This window comes from Euprymna scolopes, chromosome 8 (genome assembly GCF_053919585.1).
Source record: "Euprymna scolopes isolate OS-2025 chromosome 8, ASM5391958v1, whole genome shotgun sequence".
NCBI classification, from domain to species: Eukaryota; Metazoa; Mollusca; class Cephalopoda; order Sepiida; family Sepiolidae; genus Euprymna; species Euprymna scolopes.
The window spans coordinates 51,674,839-51,699,495 of NC_136489.1; the positions used below are offsets into that span (position 1 = coordinate 51,674,839).

Genomic DNA, 24,657 nt, shown 5'->3' on the forward strand with positions numbered 1-24,657 from the left:
ACAAATGGATTTGTTTATTTGCATGTTTCTATTAAGAAAATAGATTTTTGCAAGATTTTACTCTTTGTTCTAACACTGTCAAGGGAAAAGTAAAAATAAGATTTTTTTTTATATTTGTGTGGGTGTGTGATTACATGTCAACAATCTAAAAATTCCTGTAAAAACACTTAAAAGTTAAAACGGAAATTCACTTAATTATATTTATTTATATAATTAAATGTAAAATGTATATACATATATATATATTTATATAATTACATGTAAAATTATATATATATATATATATTTATATAATTACATGTAAAATTATATACATATATATTTATATAATTAAATGTAAAATGTATATACATATATATATTTATATAATTAAATGTAAAATGTATATACATATATATATTTATATAATTAAATGTAAAATTCCTATTTTATACTATATGGTAAACAACTTGGTGATTATTTTTTTGTTGAACTTGCAGGGTTACCTAGTATTTCCTGGAACAAACATCTAACGGAATTTCTTTTCCCTTCTCCCTCTCTCCTTTCCTGTTTGCCCAACCCATTCCTCTCTCTGTGCGCATGCACACACACACACACACACACACACACACACACACTCTCTCTCTCTCTCTCTCTCTCTCTCTCTCTCTCTCTCTCTCTCTCTCTCTCTCTCTCTCTGAGTCATCATAAGGGAAATAATTCTTTGCAAAAAAAAAAAAAAAAAAAAAATCAGTCACTTTTCTTTATGTGATAACATTAAATGGTATGAATAGCCATTTGACCATGAAAGAATGAATCTTTTTTTTATAAATTTTAGTTATTATTTTTTTAGGGTTATATCAATTTGAAAAATAAAATGCAAACTTTATAGGGGTTTATTGAGTATTTTTTAAGTTTTAGCAAGACATACAAATGTTTGCCCTTTATATTATAGACTAGCGTACATACATACCAACAAACGCCCTTTGTATTATAATAAATAACAAAAACAATTAGATATGAATTTATACCAGTTACATAGAAGCAAAAACCATACGCGAACACACACACACACACACACACACACACACACAATCTAATCTGATAGTTTTCATTATACAGAGATAACTCAACATAGGTGGCTGCTTCAACTGGCAATAAATATTTTCAACTTCTCTGCAGATGCTGTTTTGTTGCTGATTAAAAATTTATAGAATTTTTTTTTTCTTTTTCTCATTTGTTAACTGTTTAATTTGTAGGATGGGAGAGTTGCTGTTAAAGCTTGTGAAGGTCTGATGTTGTGTGCCAGTCTTCCAGAAAAATCTGCTGCTACTTGCCTTATTGAGAATACACGCTTCTGCTCTGACATGACCAACAGACTTATTAAGCTGTATCAGCGTTTGCCCACCACCATCGACCCAGATGAACTTGATGCTGTTTATGCAAAATGGGGGTTTGTACCATGATTTTTTAAAAATTTGTTTTCATCCTGGGCATGGCACTAAACAGCCTTTAATACCCTTCTAATTTTATTGCTCAGATCAGGGTGTAATATTTGTTCCATTCTCAATCAAAGGAAAATCTTAGACAGGAAATCTTTTTTTTTTTAATCCGGAGAAATCTTTTTTGAGGAGTTGTCCCCCCACCCCACCCCCGCATGTTAAAAATCAACTTTGTGGTTAACTTTGACCTCATGAGGAGATTATAAGTAAATGGGAAGATTCTTGATCAAGGTGGGTTTTTTTTTAAATCTTTTTCTCATTTCTATTAACTGTTTGATTTGTCGAATGGGAGAGTTGCTGTTAAAGACTGAAGATCAACAAACCAAAATTCATCTTTCTCAGTCCTTTTTTACCACTGAAACATAAGGGACTACTATGGGTTAAGAACCATGCCTACAGGTACACTTTAAGTAGGGAGTTGAGCAGCAGTAAATTCCAAATCTGCTATTGTTTCAAATATTTATTTTCTAACATTCTTAGCTTATGAAATATTTTATATTTCAATAACATTGTACATTAGTTTGATCATCCATCAATACTTGCAGTTTCATAGAAACACTGGAAGTCCAGCTCGCAGGGGCCTAACATATAACAATGAATAGCTTTTTCAAAATTTGTAAAATCTGTAAATATGTTAACATGCATTCTTGCTTTATTTGATCCACACTCGCATCTGAGGAGCTTTATTTGTTTGTCAGTTGGTCGATTATGCTTCAGTTTGAAATAACTTTTAACATTTATCAACTTGTGGTGTTGACTTTTAATTTCTATCACTCCATAGGTCCATTCTGACTCAATGGTCATACCTGTCTGATTCCTGTCCATGTATTAAATATAATCTATTGCTCACAAACTAATTATTTGTGACCGCACTTAAAATTTGCATCATTGGTTTGGAACCTCATCATCAACCATTCAGAGACGTGAAATGAAACGAATACCTCTGTCAAAATCTAAACATGTTCCCTTAGCTTAAATTCATTCTTTGTAGTAATCATCTTTTGTTTGTGTTAGCATTTTATATCAAGTGGCTTCATCCCTTGTTTTGAGTGATTTCTATAAATATCTTATTTTTTAATTTTTTTAAATGGTCATAACTTCCTTAATTTTAAACAGATTTTAAAATTGAAAAGTCTCTTTCTTAGCTCATCAAGCTCTTTCTATGTATGCCATTATTGAAATATGTTTAAAACATTTTTTTTTTTTTTTAAAGAAATTACAGTGTTTAGAAATGTATTTATAACATTGAACGATGTCACATTTTTAATGCCTGTCACTCAGTTTTCTTTTTCTTTCCTTCCACAGGTTGGATGTTATTTCTGAACCTGATGATAAGCAAACTTTTGCTGGTAAACGCAATGTTGTGTGTTTCCTGTCTTGGCTTGACTATTGTGACCAGCTGATAACCATTGCAAACCCAATGGTCGGACGGGCACTTGCCAAGCACATCTCCACCAATTTTCTAAGAGCAATTATCGAGCCAGGCATCATGCAAACGTAAGTTACATTTTGGTTCTCTACTGTTGTGACTCATACTATTGATTGTTGGTGAGAAAATTTTCATAGCAATATCTGTTAATGCACTGCAATGTGGTTTGAGTGAAAATGTAAAACGTTATTGCATATTGTGTATCTATGCTGAATAAACTGATGGCAATTTTAGACTCATATTTTTATAAATCACTAGCGAACGGCACTTGGCATTGCCTAATCATAAAAAATATTTAAATATATTGTAATTCATACAGATTTCGTATTATTATAGAAGAAACTATTTAATATTGTACCTAATATAAATATGCATTTTAAAAGATTAAAAAAATGATTTGGGTGCCATCAGTTAAGATTCGAAACCAAAATATTTAGCGCTCCAGCCACGTTCCCTACCATTTGAGCTATTGACATATAAATAAGAAAGAGTTAAAATTAAACCACTTCAATCATCATATTTTAAAAACCAAAGCACTTTAAGTCCTCAGAGTACAGATGTTTTGTTTGGAAATGCAAGAAAATAAGCTTTCTAAATGTATAACTCGTGCATTAGTTTTTAATGATGAATTAAATCGTGTTTTGCTTTGAACAATTGAAATTGTGAAATATGACTTTTTGATGTTCATGTGTACGAGTGGTACCCCCACCTCTTGCCCCTCTATATTTTTTTATTTTCGCCTTTTTACAATGTTTTCAGTGAATTATTATCAAATGAGAACTAATCTATCTGATTATCAAAAAAAAAAATGCAAAATCGATATTTAAATATTTGTAGGAGGTGCTCAGTTTCTACTGAAGTGGGCCCTGCCGGTGGGGCATTAGAATACGCCAACTGCCCCACTGCAGAGGGTAAAAGTCCCTCAATGGGGGTCTTGGATATGACCTTAAACTATATCCAGTGGTGAGACCCAGCTTGTGGGCTTTGGAGAGTGTGGAGCCACCCTTTAATTACCATTGCTCCCAGGTCCACTCTAACCCGGAGTGGTAGTACCTGTTAGGGTCCCAACTATGGGTTAAATAGAAATCGACGTGAAAACAACAAATATATTTTATTAAAAATATTTTTCTTCAAAATCTTTGGATTCGGCATTAAATAACCCGAAAAGGGTTGATATGCCGTAAAACAAAAACTACCAACCAACCAATCTACTGAAGTTAAAAAATAAAAACGTCTTAAACTGGAAAGTTTATAAACGAAATAATGTGTCACTCGATAGAAAAAGGATATGAAATGTAATTGAAAATAAAAATCAAATGCATTCAAAATTTGTTAACAATTTGTCAGCTTTAGCAAAAGTTCCTTTTTTGGTATTTAAATAGTTGGGCAAAAGTACTTGATATTTTTCCAAACATTACATTTCCTGTTAGAGTGACGTCACTTGTTTTAAATAAAATTTATTTTTATCTGTTTGTCGTAATTCTTGTAAAGTTTCACACCTTTCATTTATGTAAGTTTACATATTTAAAAGTAATTTGATGTTCAAAATCTAATCCATAACATTTTCATAAGCCAATAATTATGAATCACTAACTGTAAATATGGGTGTCAAATGCCCTCTTAACAAAAAAACAAAACAAAAAAGAAACCTAAAACCTTCTTTAGCCCTTACAATAACAATAAATCCGAGTGGCAAGCTCCTCTCCAAACAAAATTCCTTGGTAATGTAGCTTACCAAGGAATTTTGTTTGGTGAGGAGCTTGCCATGATTAGATTTGAAAGCGTCTAAAAAAACAAACAAAAGAAAAACAAATCCCTCCTTAAAGAAAAGGGCACATTATTTTTCCATAAAAAATAAATTGGTTAACTGTCCTAAAATACTAGAATGATCTTGAAATGGCGAATTATTTTGCATTAAAGTTATGTGAAACTTACCCCCACTCTAAATTCTAAAATTGCTTTTTTTTTTTTTCTATCAAGTCTTCAGGTTGTTCACACATAATTTCCCTGGGCCGTATCATTAACTCAGTGAGAGTGGTAATCTCCCCACCCTCCCATGATTACACAAACACCCTCTTAAAACCACACATAATTATCTGTAGAAAAAAAAAAAAAACAGGATTTATCTCCCAAAGAAAAAAATGGTTAATTGCCCTAAAACGCTGGAATGACTCAAAATAGGAATCATTTTACATTATATTCTTAAACAAATTTTGGTTATCTTTCATTAAAGTTTTTCAAGGTGTTCACATGTAATTGTCTATAAAGGTAGAATCACATATTTTGGAGAAATGTTCAGGTGTGTGTGGGGGGTTGGGTAAATGGAAGGTAATTATCTACAATAATACCAAAAAAATATTGCAATATATTTATTTTTAAACAGTCCTAGATTTTGATTTCAGTTTTTTTACATGCATTACAATTCAGCTTTGAGTTCTCTAACTTTTCTTTTAATAGATACATAGCATTTTTAAGGAATTGCAAGATTTATGGCAGATTATTTGGAAACCATTAATTTCTGTAAATTTTCAGTAATATATTCTGATCCTTGCACAAAAATACTTATATGGCAAATTACATTGCTTAATCTTTTGTTTTATCAAACATATAGCAGTTTTACTGAAAAAGTAGTGTAAAAAAAATGTGACAAAACACATGGTTTTAAAGAGGGAAAATATTCAAACGTGCGGTGCACAAAAATGGTCATAACTATGACAAGAGAATATTCTTTTCATTATTTTGACTCTCGAGTATATATCAGTTAATATCTCATGTTTTTAGATAGTGATGTGGTTCTCAATTGATTAACTGTGTCTAACATATACTCGTGTGGGTCCTTCTATACTATACAAACAAAAGAATATTGAATTTCAAATAAAACAAACGGTACCTACATAATTGCCATGACACAAATAGTAACATATCCAAAAATTACAGAAAATGATGAGGTAAAAAAAAATAATTATTAATGAAAAACTTTTTGATAAAGTCTACATGGAGAATAAATTTTGTCCAACATTTTGAATTATGTTCATCAAGTGACATAAGCAACAGAACTTAATTATCTCCCCTATCAACTTCTTTCTCTTTTTTTTTTTAGTAAGTGTAATATAGTGATTTTGATTTCCTTTACAAATTTTTTTACATTAATTATTTTTTTACATCAGTTTTCATAATTTATAGACCTGTTACTACTTGAGACCTGACAATTACGTAGGTATCATTTGTTTCAGAAGTGCTGAAGTTTGAATAAAATATTTTATTTTTGTAACCATTTTATTTTAAGTTAATTTTAATTGTTTTAAATCCTCAGGAGTGAAGCCGGAGTGGTAACGTGTACCGCTTACCTCAGACGTTGCTTGAAGACTGTGTCTAGCATTTTACTCTCAGGTTTGTTCTTTTTTTAAATCAATCTCAAAAAAATCAAATCTTAAGAAAACACATTATTATGTACTTACATGTCAGGTTAAAATTAATAAAAATTCCAAAAATTTTTTTAAATAATTAAGTAGAGAAAGTAAAAATAAAATTTAGTTTTAGTTTCTTAAAATAACAAGAAAGTTTCTTTTTATTGCGATTAGTTGGTTTGTCATTTGGCATTTTGTATGACATATTATTTTACATAACTTTTACTAATTTCGACATGACACATAAGTATGTACTAGTGTTTTTACTTAAAAAGCACTCATTTGACCTTTTTAGAAATCCACTTATGCACATGTGCCTTTTTTGTGTATGGTTAACTTCATGCTCTAATGAATTTCAAACCACATAGATTTTTTAGTACTTATTTACCGTGTTATGGGCCACAACAAATCTTTTATACAATAAAAATCTGAAAAAATTTTTTATAATGTACGTACTTGTCACTGCATGAAAATGTCATATTCCAAAAATCACGTAAATCAATCAAGTAGTTTTTTTTTTTATTTAAGAAAATCAAATATTATTGGATGATTCATCGAAGAAAAAGCCACGCGCAATGTTGTTTGAGAGATAACGCAACTAACGACCCCTGGCGGAAATATGGGTCAACAAGGGCAGTACATGCAGACCATTGAATATTTTATTAATCTAGTACTTTTTTTTTTTTTTTTTTTTTTTTTAAGAAAATCAAATTTTACGATTTTTAGGGATAATAAATAAATAAATTGACTTCTTTTAATAAAGAGTGTCTTTTGATAAAGATAATGCGGAGAGCAGACCATCAACTATTTTTAAAAATTTTTTTGAATGTCGAAACCCCTTTTTGGGTTTGTATTACTGTACACATAGTTTCGAAAAAGTTGTAAAAAAACAAATATATAATAAATAAATGTTATCAAAGGCAAGATAAGTTACTTTTCTACCTAACTGGATAATTTTCTAGCGTTTTTATTTAATGTAACATGTTTATTCAGCTCGAAAAACATAGTGTTTACCGATGTATTGGAAAACTTAAAATGGCGCCCGACTCTCTTTCATACGGTAAGTTTGGGAAAAGGGGTTATAAATAAAATAAAAAAGTAGACAAAATACTGTTAGAAAGTCGCTCAATATGTTACCGTGACATAGGCTGACACATATTCTGTGGAGTTTTAACAGTATTTTGTATATTTTTTTTATTTTTAACTCATTTTCCCAAACATACCGTGTTCAACAGAGAAGCCGGCGTCATTTTAAATTTTCCAATACATCGGTAAATACTGTATGTATTTCGAACTGAATAAACATATTACATTGAATAAAAACACAAAAAAATTATTCAGTTTAGTAGAAAAGTAACTTATCTTGCCTTTGATAACATTTATTTGTTTTTTGACAACTTTTTCAAATCTATGTGTACAGTAATACAAACCCAAAGACACCTTCTCTTTATTAGAAGAAGTCAATTTACTTATTTATTTATTGTCCCTAGAAATCGTAAAAATTGATTTTCTTAAAAAAAATAAATAAATAAATAAAAGTACTTGATTGATAAAATATTTGATGGTCTGCGTGTACTGCCTTTGTTGACCCATATTGCCGCCAGGGGTCATTAGTTGCGTTATCTCTCAAACAACATGGTGCGTGGCTTTTTTTTTCGATGAATAGTCCGATAATATTTGATTTTCTTAAATAAAAAAAACTACTTGATCGATTTACGTGATTTTTGGAATATGACATTTTCATGCAGTGACAAGTACGTACATTATAAAGATTTTTTTCAGATTTTTATTGTATAAAAGATTTGTTGTGGCCCATTTATAGACTTGCACCATTTTTTTTTTGTTTAACTTCAAACCTTTTTCCTATTTTTTTTTTTTTTTTGGTTTTGTTTATAAATTTCAGAATTTGCACATTTTATGTTGGGTGAAGAGAAACAGTATGAAAAGAATGCCGAAAGTTCTTGCAAAATCCGAAATCGGTTAATCCAACACTGTAACCATTTATCGGAAGAGGTGAGAGAAGTTTTTAAAATCCTGTAATTTTCATGATCAAAAGTATTGTGCATTGATAATCAGTTGTTATAATGGAGATAATCTGTCATTATAATGCTGCTATCTGTATAATGAAATTACATCATTATCTATGCCACAACTGTATTAAATTATAATAAAAAATCTTATTTCAGACGACTTTTTGGTGTTGTATAGAACTTTATATATAAAAAATAATTTTGTAGTTTAATTTCATATTTTACAGTTCTGTGCTTCTTTTGGAGTTTTACAATTTTACTCTATTAAATTATAATAAAAATCTTATTTCAGACGACTTTTTGGTGTTGTATAGCACTTTATATATAAAAAAAATTTTGTAGTTTAATTTTATATTTTACAGTTCTGTGCTTCTTTCGCAGTTTTACAATTTTAAGATTTCTACATCTTGCTATAAACGCATCCTTTCATGCTTCTGGACTGCAAGAGACAAATTTGTTCTGAGTTAATATCTTCAGTGGTTCAAACTTAATTCAATTTACTGATTGACTTCTATGAGTGTTTATGTAAATATATCATATTTCCTTTGTTAATCACTTTACGTAAACAGCTCAGTCTTATTGTTTTGGTGAACTAAATTCCAAGTTATTTATTATTGTAACTTTAAATATTTGACTTATTGGTAAATTCTACATCTGTTATTGTTTTAAATATTTATTTTCTAATATTCTTAGCCTATGGAATATTTTATATTTCAATAACATTCTACATAAGTTCGATCATCCGTCAATACTTGCAGTTTCATGGAAACACTAGAAATCTTTGAATTCCTCCATGTTAAAAACTAAAAAAATATTTATATGATGTACATGCATGTGAAAAACAAAAATATATTCCAAAAATCACTTAAATTGATCAAGTAGTTTTATTTTTATAAAGAAAATCATTTTTAAGCAATTAATGGAAATTTGTAAGCATTACAGCATAAATCTACATAAGTTGGAATCATTAACTCCCTTTGTTTTATTTAGATTGTTTTAAAAATGGTGGCCAAGGCAGCTCTTTTCTGTTTCTTTTTGTTCTTTAATTTTTTTTTTTTTACTTGGAATTCACTTATCAAGGCCCAAAGATCACTCAAGGATAAGGGTTAATGAATGTAAGGTGATGGTGTAATAATCACTTAGGGTGTAAATTGGGTAGAATTTGATTATTTATGAGGATGGCTTAACAGGAACTTGTTTACATTGGATTTGAAAGTTACCCTGTTGTATTCAACCGGGAAGCATGCCAATGGAACAGTGTTTCAAAGGTGGCCAGTTACTCATAAAATTTTATTATTTTTATAAAAATAAAACTACTTGATCAATTTACTTAAATTTTGGAATCTGATATTTTTGTTTCATCATGTGTATTTATATCATAGAGATTTTCCTATATTTTTGTTATTTAATATAAGAAAGTTCACGAAAGATACCAATTTTTTTTTAGAATAAAAAGAAGTCAGTTATTCTATTTACTTAATCTGCAATATGCACATTATATATGTAAATGAATAAAAAACTTTTTTCATTTATCACTTTTATATTGACATCAAAACCGGTTATAATACAGCATAACTTTTTATAATACTGTGTGTGTGTGTGTATATATATATATATATACTACGGATAAGTTAAGCAACATTGAGCCTGGTTAGTACCGGATGGGTGACCATTTGGGAATTCTAGGCGCTGTAAGTGCTTTCCGCTTATCTCGGAATTTGTTTCCAAAACAACGAGATATTATAAAAAGGCTGACTGGGAAGCCATCAAAGATCTTATCAGAGATGCCCCATGGGGAAATGTTTTTTCTCTTCCTGCTGAACAGTGCGCAAATGAGACCACTGAATGATTCAAAACAGCAATTGAAGCACATGTTCCTATGCGGAAATTTTATAGCAAGCCCCACTCTCCCCAATGGTTTACTTCTACTTGCACAACTGCCATTACTCAAAGGCAGCATGCATACCGCAGATTTAACCGACATAAGTTCAGTTCAAACAGACAGAAGTATATAGAAGCTAGAAGTAACGTTAAGAAAGAAATAGTGACAGCTAAGAGAAAATTTACTGAAACCACTAAAAAACGCATCGAAGCATAAAAGTTAGGAACTCGAGACTTCTGGAAAATCTACGACAATAATAGGCGAGCAACAATTCCCCCACTAACCAATAATCACGAGGTTGTTTGCTCAGAAACCGAGATGGCTGACATGCTTGCCAGTCGGTTTGCCCCAAACTCCACACTGGACCCCACCAATCACCCCCTACCTGATTTTCCTTTGTGGAGAGACACCACGCTAGACGATCTGAAAATCACTCCTGCTCAGGTGCATGCTATCATAAAAAACCTTGACACTTCAAAAGCATGTGGACCAGATCTCATCCTAGCTATGCTATTAAAAAAGTACTCAGCTGAAGTAGCTCCAGTTCTCTCCAAACTTTACAACAAATGCCTTAATGAATCTTGCTTTCCGGGCTGTTGAAAAACTGCTTCTGTGGTACCAGTATTCAAGAATTCTGGTGAAAGAACTGACCCAACAAATTATTGCCCCATTAGCCTCCTCCCACTTTTCGCCAAAGTATTTGAGACCATAATTAACCATGCTCTAGTCCATCACCTTACAGATGCTAAACTTCTGACTGACCAACAATATGGATTTAGACGAGCCCGTTCCAAAGCAGACATCCTCACTGTGATCTCTGAATGTATATACCATTCACTGGACAAAGCGGAGGAGGGTAGAGTGGTAGCTCTAGATATATCTAAGGTTTTTGACAGGGTATGGCATGAGGGTCTCCTCAAGAAAATTAGATCATACGGTATCACTGGTAGAATACTTAACATAATTAAATCCTTCTTAGATAAAAGAAAAATCCAGGTTGTCCTTGACGGTCGTACATCTAAACAATATGATATAAATGCGGGAGTGCCTCAAGGGTCTATCCTTGGACCTCTATTGTTCCTAATATTCATAAATGACCTCCCCAACAAAATTGCCTCTAAGATGGGTATATATGCTGATGACACCACACTATAACAGACACGACAGGAAAAAAAAATGAACACATATCTAAAGAAATGGCAAAAACACTAGAGGATGACCTCCAATCTGTAGTGCAATGGGGACAAAAATGGATGGTCACATTCAATGCTGCCAAGACTAAACTGGTTTCCTTCAATAATTACAAGAAACCTTCTCTGCCACCAATAGCAATGGCCAGTGACTCTTTATCTGAGAGTAAATCTTTCAAACTCCTTGGCCTAACGTTCATAGGAAACATGAGTTGGAACAGTTACATTGAAAGCATTGCCAGGGCCGCTGCGAAGAAGGTAGGCTCTCTCTACTGTGCTAGAAAACTAACATCTGAAAGTATCCTGTACCTCTATAAGGCCACCATTCGCCCATGTATGGAGTATTGTTTTCACATTTGGGCTGGTGCATCTGCTACTAGTCTCTCGCTCCTAGACAAGGTTCAAAAGAGTTGCCAATCTGATAGGCCCTGAACTGGCATGTAAGCTTCAGCCTCTGTCCCATCGACAGAATGTTGCATCCCTCTGCCTGTTCTACAAGTATTTTAATAGTGAATGCTCTGGCGAACTGCAGACACTTGTGCCCCCACGACGTAGACACCCTCGACAAACCCGACAGACAGCTAAATCCCACCCCCACACAGTAGAGATCCCTAGATGTAAAAGATCTTTCTACTCCAGTAGTTTCTTCCTCATAACCACTACTCTGGAATTCCATTCCAGGTCCTTGCTTCCTCAATCGTACTGACATGCAGAAGTTCAAGTGTAACATGAACCAACATCTTGCTGCCCAAATCCCTACATAGTACCCCAGTAGTTGTAGCCTCTGATAGTAGCCCCCTACACCAAAGTGGCAATTTGCCTTGTTTGAGGTAAAAATGTAATAAAAAAAAAAATAAAGATAAAATAAAAATTTAACAATGTTGTCTCAGGAGAGATGTGGTTGGAGATTGCACACCTTCTGCCACAAAAATTTCACGTGCAAGCAACCCTTCGTGGGTATCCATAGTCTGTCCAAGACTGAAGGAGCCTACGTTATACTACAGATGAACAATCCAAAATCTTTTATTTGAATGCCTAATTTGTATAACTATTTTTAACACTTCACAATAAATTGTGTTGTGTTAGTCATTTGTATTTTTTTTGGCCTATTTTTCCCTGTATCTATGCAATAATTTTGTTGATATTAAGAGTAATTAAGTGATTTAACAAAATAAATGGATGACTTACTAAATTTTTCTGTTGGCATAAATGAGGTATAGAGAGGCTAACTGTCTTGCTTGCGTTCACTCTCTTTTTATCCCCCTCTCTTCTCAATGATGCGATGTTTTTTGTATTATTGTTTTTTATGTCCCTTTCCAGAATTTAGGAGAAAATGACTTGATTGTAAGTTTGAAAAAAAAAAAAAAAAGAGAGAGAGACCACCCCTCACCCGCTTCATGCACACATAAATCAGATAATCCACCATCCATTATGACTATGCAATTCCTACAGCTACATACTTAGAAAACAATTATTAAACCTGACATAGTGATATGGGACAAGGAGAAAGTAGTTTCTTCAATGATGCTGGATTAAACAGAGATGAAAGGTAAAAGATAATGAAATAATAAGGTTTCATATACAACATGAAAAGAAACTGGAATCCTAGAAAGATCTTTCCAGTAATTGTAAGAGCAACTGGACTCATTAAAAATAATTTCAAAACCTACCTGGCAAATATACCCAGTTAACCAAGTGCAAGAGCATACAAACAATGTATGAGATGGCAAGTGAATGGCTGGCATCTGTTAGTATGCCCATCTGCAGCTAGCACAAAAGAAGAAAATTGAAAATAAAAGTGTAAGTTCATCCCTAACTCTATTATTCACTGATTCTTCACAACATCAAAACCATAGTAGCCATTTTTCCCTGGTCCACTTTTATCCAGAAGTGGTAGTCGCTGTCATAATTCAATTTATGGGTGAAATAAAAATTATGGTGCTCATACAGCTAGGGGCACAGGTAAAAATTGCAATTCCAAATAAAGTAACAAGAAAAATTTTTCATATTTTGCCAATCCGCTATTGATAAGAATGGAAATATCTGTGTAGTATAACGTTACACATGTAGACCCAACATGATATATTTTCAGTCACAAAGGAGATAATGAATAGGAAAGTGGTCCACTCTTTTTTTGTGACATTTAGCCGTCATACGCACTCTGTAAAACAAGGGGAGATAAGTCGGTCATTTAATCGAGTAATAATGAATAATGATTGGTAAAATATGAAAACTGATTTTTATTTTTCAAATTAAAATCTTATTTGATAATTTTTCTTTAGGTTTGGTGTAAATTGGCTGATAATTTTTAGTTAGAAATATTATTTTCACCTGCGCTGGATAACCACTGAAATTATTGTTTACAGACTATTTAGAAAATCTCTGCCTTTCTCCAAATTAATTAGCAGATTAATTGTATAGAAAAGTGGCAAAATGACAGTTGATTTGTTGTAAAATAAAGCAATCAACTTTAGCTAATAAATCTTTTTGTGCTTTTTTTTTTAAAACTTATTTCACATATTTTTTTTATTTTCAGGTCAGCTTAATTTCACTGAAACTATTTGATACATTAATCCAGAAAAACGATAGTTTTATCGTCTACAATCTTGTGTTGCGCAACTTGGAACATGGTAAACACATTCGGCCGGGAGTGACGTGCCATATGAGTCCACTGGCTAAATGTCCTTCTTTACTGACAACCAACACTTTCGCTCCTCCAGGATCAGTCGGTAAGGATTCTCTTCCAGCTGAAATGTGGCAAATCTGAACTAGCGCCCAGACTTACAAAACTGGTTAAACGTTGTCTTAAGGAGAATTGCTTCCCATCACTCTGGAAAAACTCATCAGTATGCCCTGTATTTAAGAATTCAGGTGATCGCTCATCCCCCTCTCAGTACAGGCCAATAAATCTCCTGTGCATCATGAGTAAGTTGCTAGAATCTGTGTTAAATACAGAAGTAATCAACCATCTCAGCAAAAATAACCTTAGTGACACACAATATGGTTTCCGTTCTGCTAGATCTACAGCAGATGTGCTTACAGTTATATCTCATAGGATTAGCGAATCTCTTAACAGAGGCAACTTTTCTAGGGAAATTTGCTCTTGACATATCAAAGGCCTTTGATAGGGTATGGCATAAAGGTTTACTTCACAAGATCTCCAGCTGGTATAGCTGGAAATGTCTTCTCAATTATTAAATCATTTCTTTCTGATAGGTTCATAAGAGTAGTAGTTGATGGGCAAAAATCAGAAGCTCACAGTATTAATGCTGGAGTCCCTCAGGGGTCCATCCTAGGGCCAACTCTTTTCCTAATCTACATTAATGATCTTCCAAATCACATCCTTATATCATTCATAGACATTTTTGCTGATGACACTACCATCTACGGTAGCACATCTAAGACAGTAAACGACCAAGTTCTCTCCGATTCTCTCTCCTCTGATCTTGATCACGTTGTACAATGGGGAAAGGAGTGGCTGGTTACTTTTAATGCATCTAAAACCAAGCTTCTATCTTTACATCATCAACATTCTGATCCCCATCTGGCATCAATTAAAATGAATGGCTCTCGCCTTGGGGAGGCCTCAAGTTTTGACAAGGTTCTGGGCTTGACCTTTACTCCTGATCTTAAATGGAATACGTACATCAAATCTGTTGCCAAGGCCTCTGGAAAAATGGTGGGATCCTTCTATCAATCCAGTAGATATCTCATTGCTGATGCAGTTCTCTATCTATATAAGAGCCAGGTACATCCAAGGATGAAGTACTGTTGCCACATCTGGGCAGGAGTTGCTAAAAAGAACCTGTCCTGCCTTGATAGAGTTCAAAATAGACTTTGTAGCCTCATAGATGATGTCCTTTTCTCTTCCCTGCAACCTCTATCTCACAGAAGAGATGTTGCAAGTTTGTCTCTGATGTATCGTTATTTTCATGGAAAATGTTTGGCTGAGCTTGAGTCTATGGTCCCCCCTCGCCAAATTTTTATAAGAAACACTCGTCGAGCTGAAAACCCTATCAATAATTCCCCCCACTCTTTATCTGTGCCTAAACCTAAACGTAGATTCCATGAACAAAGCTTCTTTCTTAGAACTGCACGCCTGTGGAATTGTCTTCCGTTTTCCTGCTTTCCAGCTGACTACAATATGGTTGTCTTCAAGTCCAACTTAAACAAGTTTCTGATGAGTCGTTCCACTTAAGTTAGCAAATTTACTGAATTTCCATAACTATCAATTACTATATTGTCCTTTTGACTACTGTACACTATTTAACCCTTATCCTTGAGTGGCCTCTCGGCCTTGATAAGTGGCGATGCCTATGTAAAAAAAAAAAAAAAAAAAAAGAAAAGAATGTTGTATTTTTGGGAGTAGGGGTGTTGTAGTTGAAGAAATATTTAAAATTATGTAATTTGATTCTAATTATGAAATTTACAAATTTGTAAGGTTCCACTAAGATTGTTTTCAAATGTAATAAAACTCTATATTATTCTCACATTTCGGCCGAAATAACCTTTGACTTTAAAGTGTCTCTTGTCAAACTCAGGAATTTGCATGGAATAAGAGTACTGTTTTCTGCCTTGACAGATTTCCAAAACTGGGTTCGAAATTTAATGGGTGAAGCCCTCTTCTCCACCTTACTTCCTCTTTCTTACAGACGAAATATAGCAGGTCTATCTCTGCTCTATCTTTATTTTCATGGCAGCTGCTCAATTGAGCTTCTATCTCTGCCCACCCTCTAGATCAATCATAGCAGACACTCATCGTTACTGCCAACAACTTTTCTTTTTTTTGGTCCCCCGACTAAAGGAGGGTGGACCTGTAAATTCACCCTTGTTCGTTCATCTGTCCGCACTTTTCTCAATAACTACGCATTGGAATTTTTAAAAATTTTGCACAACCATTAAACATGATATGAGTAAAAAAGTTACAGATGGATTTTCTGGGAAAACTTCGGTTGCCTCCCCTAGAGGTACCTTTCAGGTTAAAATGACTAAAATTGGCACTTTTGTGCTTAAAAAAATTGATGCTTTGGATTTTTATAAACTTTTCTGAAAAGTTGTAACTAACTGATTTCTATATAATTTTGTTTGTCTATACTTTGCGATAATTCTTGGGTGTGCCTCAGGGGCTCTTTTAGGACTAATAAAACTCCATTTTTGGGACTATTTTACCATATTTGTCCCAAATTTTCTGTGTATGTCTATTTAGCAGTTTTGCATGGTGCTGAACTCAAATTTAAATATGTAAAGGCTTTGGGGACTTTTGGGGCTAAATGGGGGAAGGGGTTGCAAATGATGGACTTAGTCATTTCTTTTATTGCATGGTGCAGAACTCATATTTATATATGTTAAGGCTTAAAACTGCACTATTTGTTCATTTTCACTAGGATTTGACACCCCTTGGGGATTTTGGGGGCTAAATGTGAGGGGCAATGCTGAACTTAGTCTTTTTTTATGCCTCGTTCACTGTGCACTCATAGGGGACCATGCATGCTTCACTTGTTTTTTTTTTGTTTTTTTCATGAGTCACTTCCTAACTCTGTGGGGGTGGGAGAGGGCGTTCATAGCCTCACATGTTGACCATTCTAAAAAGGCATGACACTATCTTCCTTTCATCTTTCAGATACGGAAACTGAATCGTTAAGTGAATCCAGCGATTCAAAACCAAAGGAACTCATGGTGCCTCCTGAAAATATTAGTATTGAAGGGCAGCCTAAAGATGCAAATGGCTCAATTCCACAAAAAGATGACCCTGCAATTTCTCCTCCTCAGCCTGCATTAACAACAGACTCATCATCATCATCATCATCATCGGGACCAGCATTATCAGCATCAGCAGTTCCTCCAACCCAGTCCACTAAAGAAGTTCCTTCAAATTTTGATTCTGACACAGATGCAAAAGTGGTTGGAACAGTGAAGGAGGAAAAGGAAGGGGAAAACGCAGAAGAAGACAAAAAAGGTTTCGGTTCAGAAACAAGCAGTTCGATTGCAGAGGATGGTGACGTGGATGTAAAGCGGACACCAAAATCCACAGAACAAGATGAAAGTGGAGAACCTGTTCCTGATTCTACTCATTCTGAATCTTCATCCTCACCATCCAACACAGAATATTACCGCTCGGAAGTGAGCACTATATTTAACAGGTAAGTAATAATTTGGGGATTTTGTAAAAAAAAAAAAAAAAAAAAAAAAAAAATTACAATTGACATTTACAAATATTTTTAAAATGTTTTTTAGTAAAATGAGATAATATATTTTAAAAAAATATTTTTAATAATTGTAATATATATTGACAAATATTTTTAATAAAATGGTGCAATATATTAAAAAAATATTTTTAGTAAAATATGATATTATAAACAATATTTTTAGTAAAATGGTTTTTTTTTTAAAATATTTTTAATAAGTGTAATATATCTTTTAAATATTTTTAGTAAAATGGTGTAATATATTATAAAAATATTTTTAATAAATGTAATATATTTAAAAACAATAGTTTTAGTAAACTTGTTTAGATTGTATTTTAAAATAATTTTATTTACTAATGAGTCACCACTTATAAAGGTCAAATGTCATTCAAGGATAATGGTTAATAAGATGGATTGCCAGTTGAATGGTGAAGAATATTATGAGAGGATAGGAAATGATGAATAAATAAAATTTAATTACTGATGAGAACAGTTTAGGACAACTATTTATTGACAGTGGGTTTGAACATGACCATCTTGTAGTCCACAGGAAAGCAATCCTATGGTAATGATTTCCATATTGAAAAATAAATCTGTTTATGAAAATTCTGGTTGATTTACATGAAGGAAGAAAGAAAAGTTCATTTCAATTGTGGTAGAAAGGCATTCTTGCTGTGAATGTTTTACAAAAGAAGCCAAAGATTGGAGCTCAGTCGAGCAGTTCCATAGAAATAACAATAGAGCAGAGAAAGACTAACAGCATATCTTCTGTGAGAAAGGGGTTGGAAAGAGATCTTTACCCACAAGATTGAGACATTGATTTTTGTACTCTGTCATCACTAGAAGAAATGCTCTGCATGGCACTTCTCTAGATGTGCCAGTAGTACTCCATACTGTGATTGTTACATATCACTTAGCAGTACTATGCTTTTGAAATTAATTGTAGATCAATGGTTTGATACATGAGATTACTTAGGTATAATTGATATGGTTTGGTCCCAGATTCATTTACTGACCAAGGGTAGAATTCTGATTAGTTGGTTTAATCATGTGATATTGATGGATTTGAAGTTAGATTTCAGTTGCAGTTTGGAACTTTGTGAAGTCTGGGTGATATGGGCTTCATACCTTTTGTGCTCTTTCTGAAGTTAATCAGAAACAACTTTTAAGGAAAGTGGATTCAGAGTTTAATATAATGAAATATATTTTACATGAAAATATTATGCTCAATGTTCTCCTTCCACAACCTAATGAGGTCTAGAGAAAAATCTCAAGACCTCATTATCAATCTTGACCCTGGAAGGCAAACAATATCAGTAATCTTCCCGGGGGTGGGGGGTTATATAACCTGATTACTCAAATCAGAACATATGTTTTATTAAGTACCTACCCGACAATGGTTGGAATGCATTGAAGTTATTTTAGTTTTTAATTTTTGTTTGCACATTTTTAAACTTAAGTAGACAACTTCTATTATATTCTTCAATCTAAAATGAGTTATTCCCCTTTCACTGATTTTTACTTTTAGGTGATTATTTAAAAATATTTCATATTATTAGTTGTCTGGGCTGATTAATTAAAAAAGAAAATTGTAAGAAAATATAGTTAGGACTGCATTAAATTTCTCAGAGATTCACTAAAATTGCACTTGTCATTCTTGAGTATACATCACATTAAATGGTGCATCTTTTTTGATGTTTCATATGGAACGTGAAACTTTCGGATAGAATTAACTGATTTTACTCCCATGATTCAAAGATAATACGTTAACATTATAAAATAATTATTTGATGACATCAAAGTGATTTCCATAAAGAAGACATAATTGTTTCTAAATTTCGGTTTGGATTTGATTAGATTTCCCGGAATTAGAGAGTTCAAAACTTGTCAGTTGCAATTACTCATTATGTGAAAGCCAACTATCAGCATCACTGCTTGTCTAAACGATTGCTAATCATTTTATATGCAACATTTTGACTTCTTGTCATTGAATACTCTGTTTACTATATATGCCTGCTTATTTGACATTTAATTTCCCTCAATTCTTGTGTTAATTGTGGATGGCCTTAAAGTACAATGCTCGCCTACAAAGTAAAGAGTTACTTTCTGACTGGGTTAGAATCTCCCAACCAGTAGTAATTATCATTTCCTACACTGACGATTGTGTAAGCATGAAAGACTAGGTATAAAAATGATTAATATTTATTTTTAAAAAATATTATAGTATAGATATATATGTATATATAGATATATAAGAGTTAAAAGAAAGAATCCATCACAAACTTGGCCCAATCTCTTAAATTTAATCCTCATATGAGGCAAGTTAGTTAGGTTTGCAGCAGATTTAGTCAGCTACAAACTTGATTAGGTTGCCTAAATTAATGATAAGTTTGTGTTGGATTTTTTTCTTTTAACCTTTATGTATGCTCTTTTTTGCCTTAAGCTCTCACACAGAAACTACCTGATTCTTTTGGAATAATACATATTGTTGGCAGAACTCTGATACAAGTATACATTTTGCTCATTAAGATTGAGCCAATCCCAGCTATAAAGTGTTTTAGGTGATCCATGAGGCACAACTTTGTGTCGCACACACTTCTGTCATTATTCGATGTGGCAAACCTGTGCTTGACATGAACATTCAGGAAGGCATCTTGCAGCAGGTTGCTGGTACACCATTACGTGGAGTACTGCCTTGTTGCCTACCCGCCAGGCAAATTTATTCAGGGGTGCATCTTCCCCAGTGAATTGGTCCTGGATATGACCTAAAACTATATCCGATGGTGAGGCCCCACCTTGCAGGCCTTAGGGAGTGTGGAGCCATCCTTTAATTGCCATTGCTCCCAGGTCGACTCTGATCCGGAGTGGTAGTACCTGTTAGGGTCCCAACTATGGGTTAAATAGAATCTGACCTAAAAAAAAAAATATACTCCATTAAAAATCGTTCCTCAAAATAACTAGATTCGGCATTAAATAACCTGAAAAAGGTTGATATGCCATAAAACAAAAACAACCAACCAACCAATCCTCAGTGAATTAAACACGCCCTCAGATATCAACCTGGAAATTTCTACGATTTGGCATGGTACATACAGCACCTAGTCTTCCCAAATGGTCACTCATTTGCTAGTAACCAGGCTCATCATAGCTTAACTTTGGTGATATGGTATATTAACACACGCACATATACAGTAGCAGAAGCCAATGACAATTTCAAAGTGCTTTTTTCCATTAATCTGTATAATTTACTGTTAATAATTAATATTCCTTTTGAAATAATGAATTTATCTGAGGGTAAATAATATTGAAGAAAAAAAAATGACATTTTCTTTCTTCTGTAAAAATAATTGTCAATTATATTTAAATAAATAAAGTAAATATTTCTTTTATTTATTTTCGTAAAGTTGTAGCAATGTAATTCTTTCTAAAACAAAAAAGAAATATTCTCGTTCTTCTTACCGTAAAAATATTTGTCAGCAAGTGTTTTGAAATGTATTTAAAATTATAATGTTTTAATCAACATAATTTGATTTTTGGAACAATTTGCTTTAAACTATGTAAAGTTGGAATGTCTTGCCTTAGCGACATCAGATTAATGAGTAATCATAATTATGTTAATCAAATGATCTTATTTTGTAATAGTTGGAGTCTTCAAACTACTGGTTTCATCCTGAATGTTATTCTCACAATGTTTTCATCAACGTCACCTCTAACCTTCCTCAGGTGTATCTTGTTGAACTCTGGAATCTGCATAGAACTCTGAATGGAGCCTTTCATTTAATCCACAGGGGTAGCATGTTCGCGTTTCATTAGCCATGACTTAGTAGACATCCTAAGTAATTTGCAATTATCCGTGGTATAGTAGATAAAGTACTTGGTAAAATTCAGTTGTAAAGTAACTCTTCTGGAGGTTGATGGTTCAATCCTCAGTGCAGGTGACACTCAAAATACAATTGTGAATTACTTAGAACTTCTACCAAGTCATGGCTGATAGAATGAGAGTCTACTACCCCTGTTAATTAAATAAAGAGTTCCATTAAAAATTCTGCGCAGATTTTCAAGTTCAACAGAAAGATTGGGACTATTGACAAAATATACCTGAACAAAGTCAGAGGTTACATCAACTGAAACATTATCAATATAAATTATCAATACTCAAAAATTCAGAAACTTGTATTTTTAAATGTGTATGGAAGGTGATAGCATACATAAAAACAGCATATTATAGAGATAATGTATGATCGAAAACATTAAAGTTTTTGTATGCGACAAAATATCGTAATTCCAGTTCTGTCTTGCATTTTTTATGAAACCTTCCAGTAAACGATACCAAGCGGAATGTCGGTGAGAAATCAACTCTGCGTTACTTCTTAATCACTAATACTAAACACTAAATCGACTTCCTAAAGAAAAAAAAGATTGTTTCTGTTGCATTTGGTTGAAATTATGTATAAATAGCGACTTATTATCAATGAAAAAAAAAAAGTTTTAGTTATATGTAAATTAGATGTGGCATTGTGGGATTTATTTACATGTTTATTTTCCCTCCTTTCTCTCAGTTTTTTTTTTGTTTGATTTTTGCATGAGATTCATTTCTGTTGCAGAAATTGATTACTTTATTTGACCTTTTCTTCACTTATTGACCTATTAACAAACTCTAATACTTTGTCGATTCTTGTGATATTGTCTTTTGAACTTTCAATAGTATTGCTGTTGTCACTTATTACAGGGTGACTCCCCCCTATGAAAAGGTTGATTTAAAATTCTTTCTACAATCCAACCATATTTCGTACAAATAAACTTCAGTCTATGTCTGACTTGTCCACCAAGTTTCAGTTACAGATGTTCAACAGTCTTTGTTTTATCTGCGTTCAATGATATGCTGGGATATTTTGGTGATTGCTTCACAAATAGAAAGAATGTAGAAGATTATAATGTGTCTTCCTGGATGGGCTTCACATTCACCTAATCTTAACCACCCCCACCAATGTTTATTTCAAAGGTAATGTCTCTCTAAACAATCTTCAGACAATTCCTGAACTGCATAAGCTCAAAATCAGGAGAGTACCAAGAGAGGATTGTGTTGGTTATTGACAGTTTTGTATCCAGTTTTGTCATCAAACAGCAATAAAACAGACTTGGACGTTCATGACTGAAATTTGATGGACAAATCATGCATAGATTAAAGTTTATTTGGATTGCAGAAAGGTTTATGAATTTCATTAATAATTCAATGGATGTCATGCTTCTTTTTTTGGTTGGGGGGAGGGGCAGCCTGTAATATAGATAACCATGTTTCCATGCTTAACTATGCGTTAGTACTTGCCTCATAATATTCTTTTCTGAACCTTTGGTAATATTGCTTTTTGAATCCTCTATAATCATGCCCTCATCTTCGTAACACAATTGTTTGCCTAATAAAGATTTCAAACTCTTGCTAATCAAGTTTCTGAATTTTGAAATTAAGATTCATAATTTGGATTATTTGGACTATTGTTCTCATCTCAAGTGTTATTGGCACAGCATTTTAGTTGATGTAATCTCTGACCATCTTTCGGTGTATTTTGTTAAACTATGGAATCTGTGGGCAATACTAAGAATACAATTGCAAATCACTTGAGACTTCTACCTGGTCATGGCTAATAGACCAAGAGCATGCTTCCTCTGTGGATGAAATTAAGGTTTCTATTCAAAATCCATGCAAATTCCAGAGTTCGACAACATTGTGAAAATAACACTAAAGAACAATGGTCTAAATAATTCAAATAATAAATGTTGCTAATAAATTCTAGGAATGCATGGGACATCTTACTATTATAGGTATGGATCATGGCCGTGAGAATTTGTTTTCAAATGTTAGAGTTACTGAGTCATTTGGACTATATACTTTTGCATGAAGTAAGGTTTTATGTTTACCCTCCCAAACTATGAGTTGAAATATTAGGATGGATTTAACTTTTAAACCTTTCTTCTAACAACTAATCTAAAAAAAAAATTAAAAAAAAAAAAAATAAAAATAACGTGGAGAAGAGTATACTTTCTAGATTCATAAAAATTAGATATGATACTCTTGCAGCTAAGTTGGTGCCAATAAATTGTGTTCAACATTTTTTTTTAGTCTATTAGTGAAGCCAGTACGCAGATGTTGATGATTGGGGAAAAAAATGTGTTCAGCATTTTTTTTTGGTTTTTTTTTTTTTTTTTTTTTTTTTTTAGTTCATCAGAGAGGCCAGATGTGAATTCTGATGATTGAGGAATTCATGGTGTTTACATATTTTTTTTACTTCTTGCAACCAGAGAGGTCGGAGGTGTATTCAACTTTGTCTTTTGATGAGACTGACCTACCAATAACTGTTATCTATGATTTTCCTAAACTCTATTTTAACATCTCCATAAAAGTTGTTTTCCTATTGTCAGTTGAACATTTAACATCTTCTCTTTAACTTAAAAAAAAAAAAAAAATTATATATATACTAGCATGTCACCCGGCATTGCCTGGTCATAAAATAGGCTTAAATATGATATTTTACAGGGTGAAATGATAAAACTGTAGCCTTAGAAAAGATGACATGATTCCATTTCCATTTGATGAAAAACAGTTCTTATTTTTTTTTGTTGCAGACCATCTACTAGTTGGCCAGTTGTGTACAAATCCAAAGAGCAATAGAAGTCTTCATGTCTGAAAGTGACACAATGTTCAGCGAGTGAGATCGAAGATGTGCCACTGTACAATTTATGCTCTATACTGATCCAAGTTTTGAGAACAGGACGATTGCCAGCACCCTCAAAATGCAAATCCGTATAACAGGGATGTGCCCAAGGTGATGAAAATAAAATTTCTGGCCACGGTTATGGTCTTTGGTGTGGTTTCAAGTGAGGGCACCTCATATCTTTGAAGTCGACTTGAAAGTCAACACCAAAGTGTATCTAGATGTGCTGAAGAGTGGTGATCCTTTGGTGCAATTAGGTGGCTGCTGGCAGATCCTGGGTGTGGCAGGAGGACTCTGCACTGACCCACTAGTTCAAAGAGACCTAGACTAGGCTTCAGAAGGA

The 24,657-nt window shown here is 33.1% G+C and overlaps 1 protein-coding gene across 13 annotated transcripts in view; it reads left to right on the top strand.

Moving 5' to 3' along the window:
* Positions 1 to 24,657, top strand: part of LOC145283561 (FHF complex subunit HOOK interacting protein 2A-like) — a 143,717-nt gene that overhangs the window by 83,632 nt on the left and 35,428 nt on the right. For 7 of the 13 annotated variants that reach the window (XM_080132453.1, XM_080132448.1, XM_080132457.1 and 4 more), the window contains exons 7-13: positions 1,239 to 1,432; positions 2,787 to 2,978; positions 6,224 to 6,300; positions 8,221 to 8,330; positions 13,956 to 14,148; positions 17,040 to 17,559; positions 21,925 to 21,948. In XM_080132453.1, coding sequence (XP_079988579.1) covers positions 1,239 to 1,432; positions 2,787 to 2,978; positions 6,224 to 6,300; positions 8,221 to 8,330; positions 13,956 to 14,148; positions 17,040 to 17,559; positions 21,925 to 21,948 — 1,310 coding nt within the window. The remainder of the gene's footprint in view (positions 1 to 1,238; positions 1,433 to 2,786; positions 2,979 to 6,223; positions 6,301 to 8,220; positions 8,331 to 13,955; positions 14,149 to 17,039; positions 17,560 to 21,924; positions 21,949 to 24,657) is intronic. The other 6 variants (XM_080132459.1, XM_080132450.1, XM_080132455.1 and 3 more) reach the window with 1 other exon arrangement.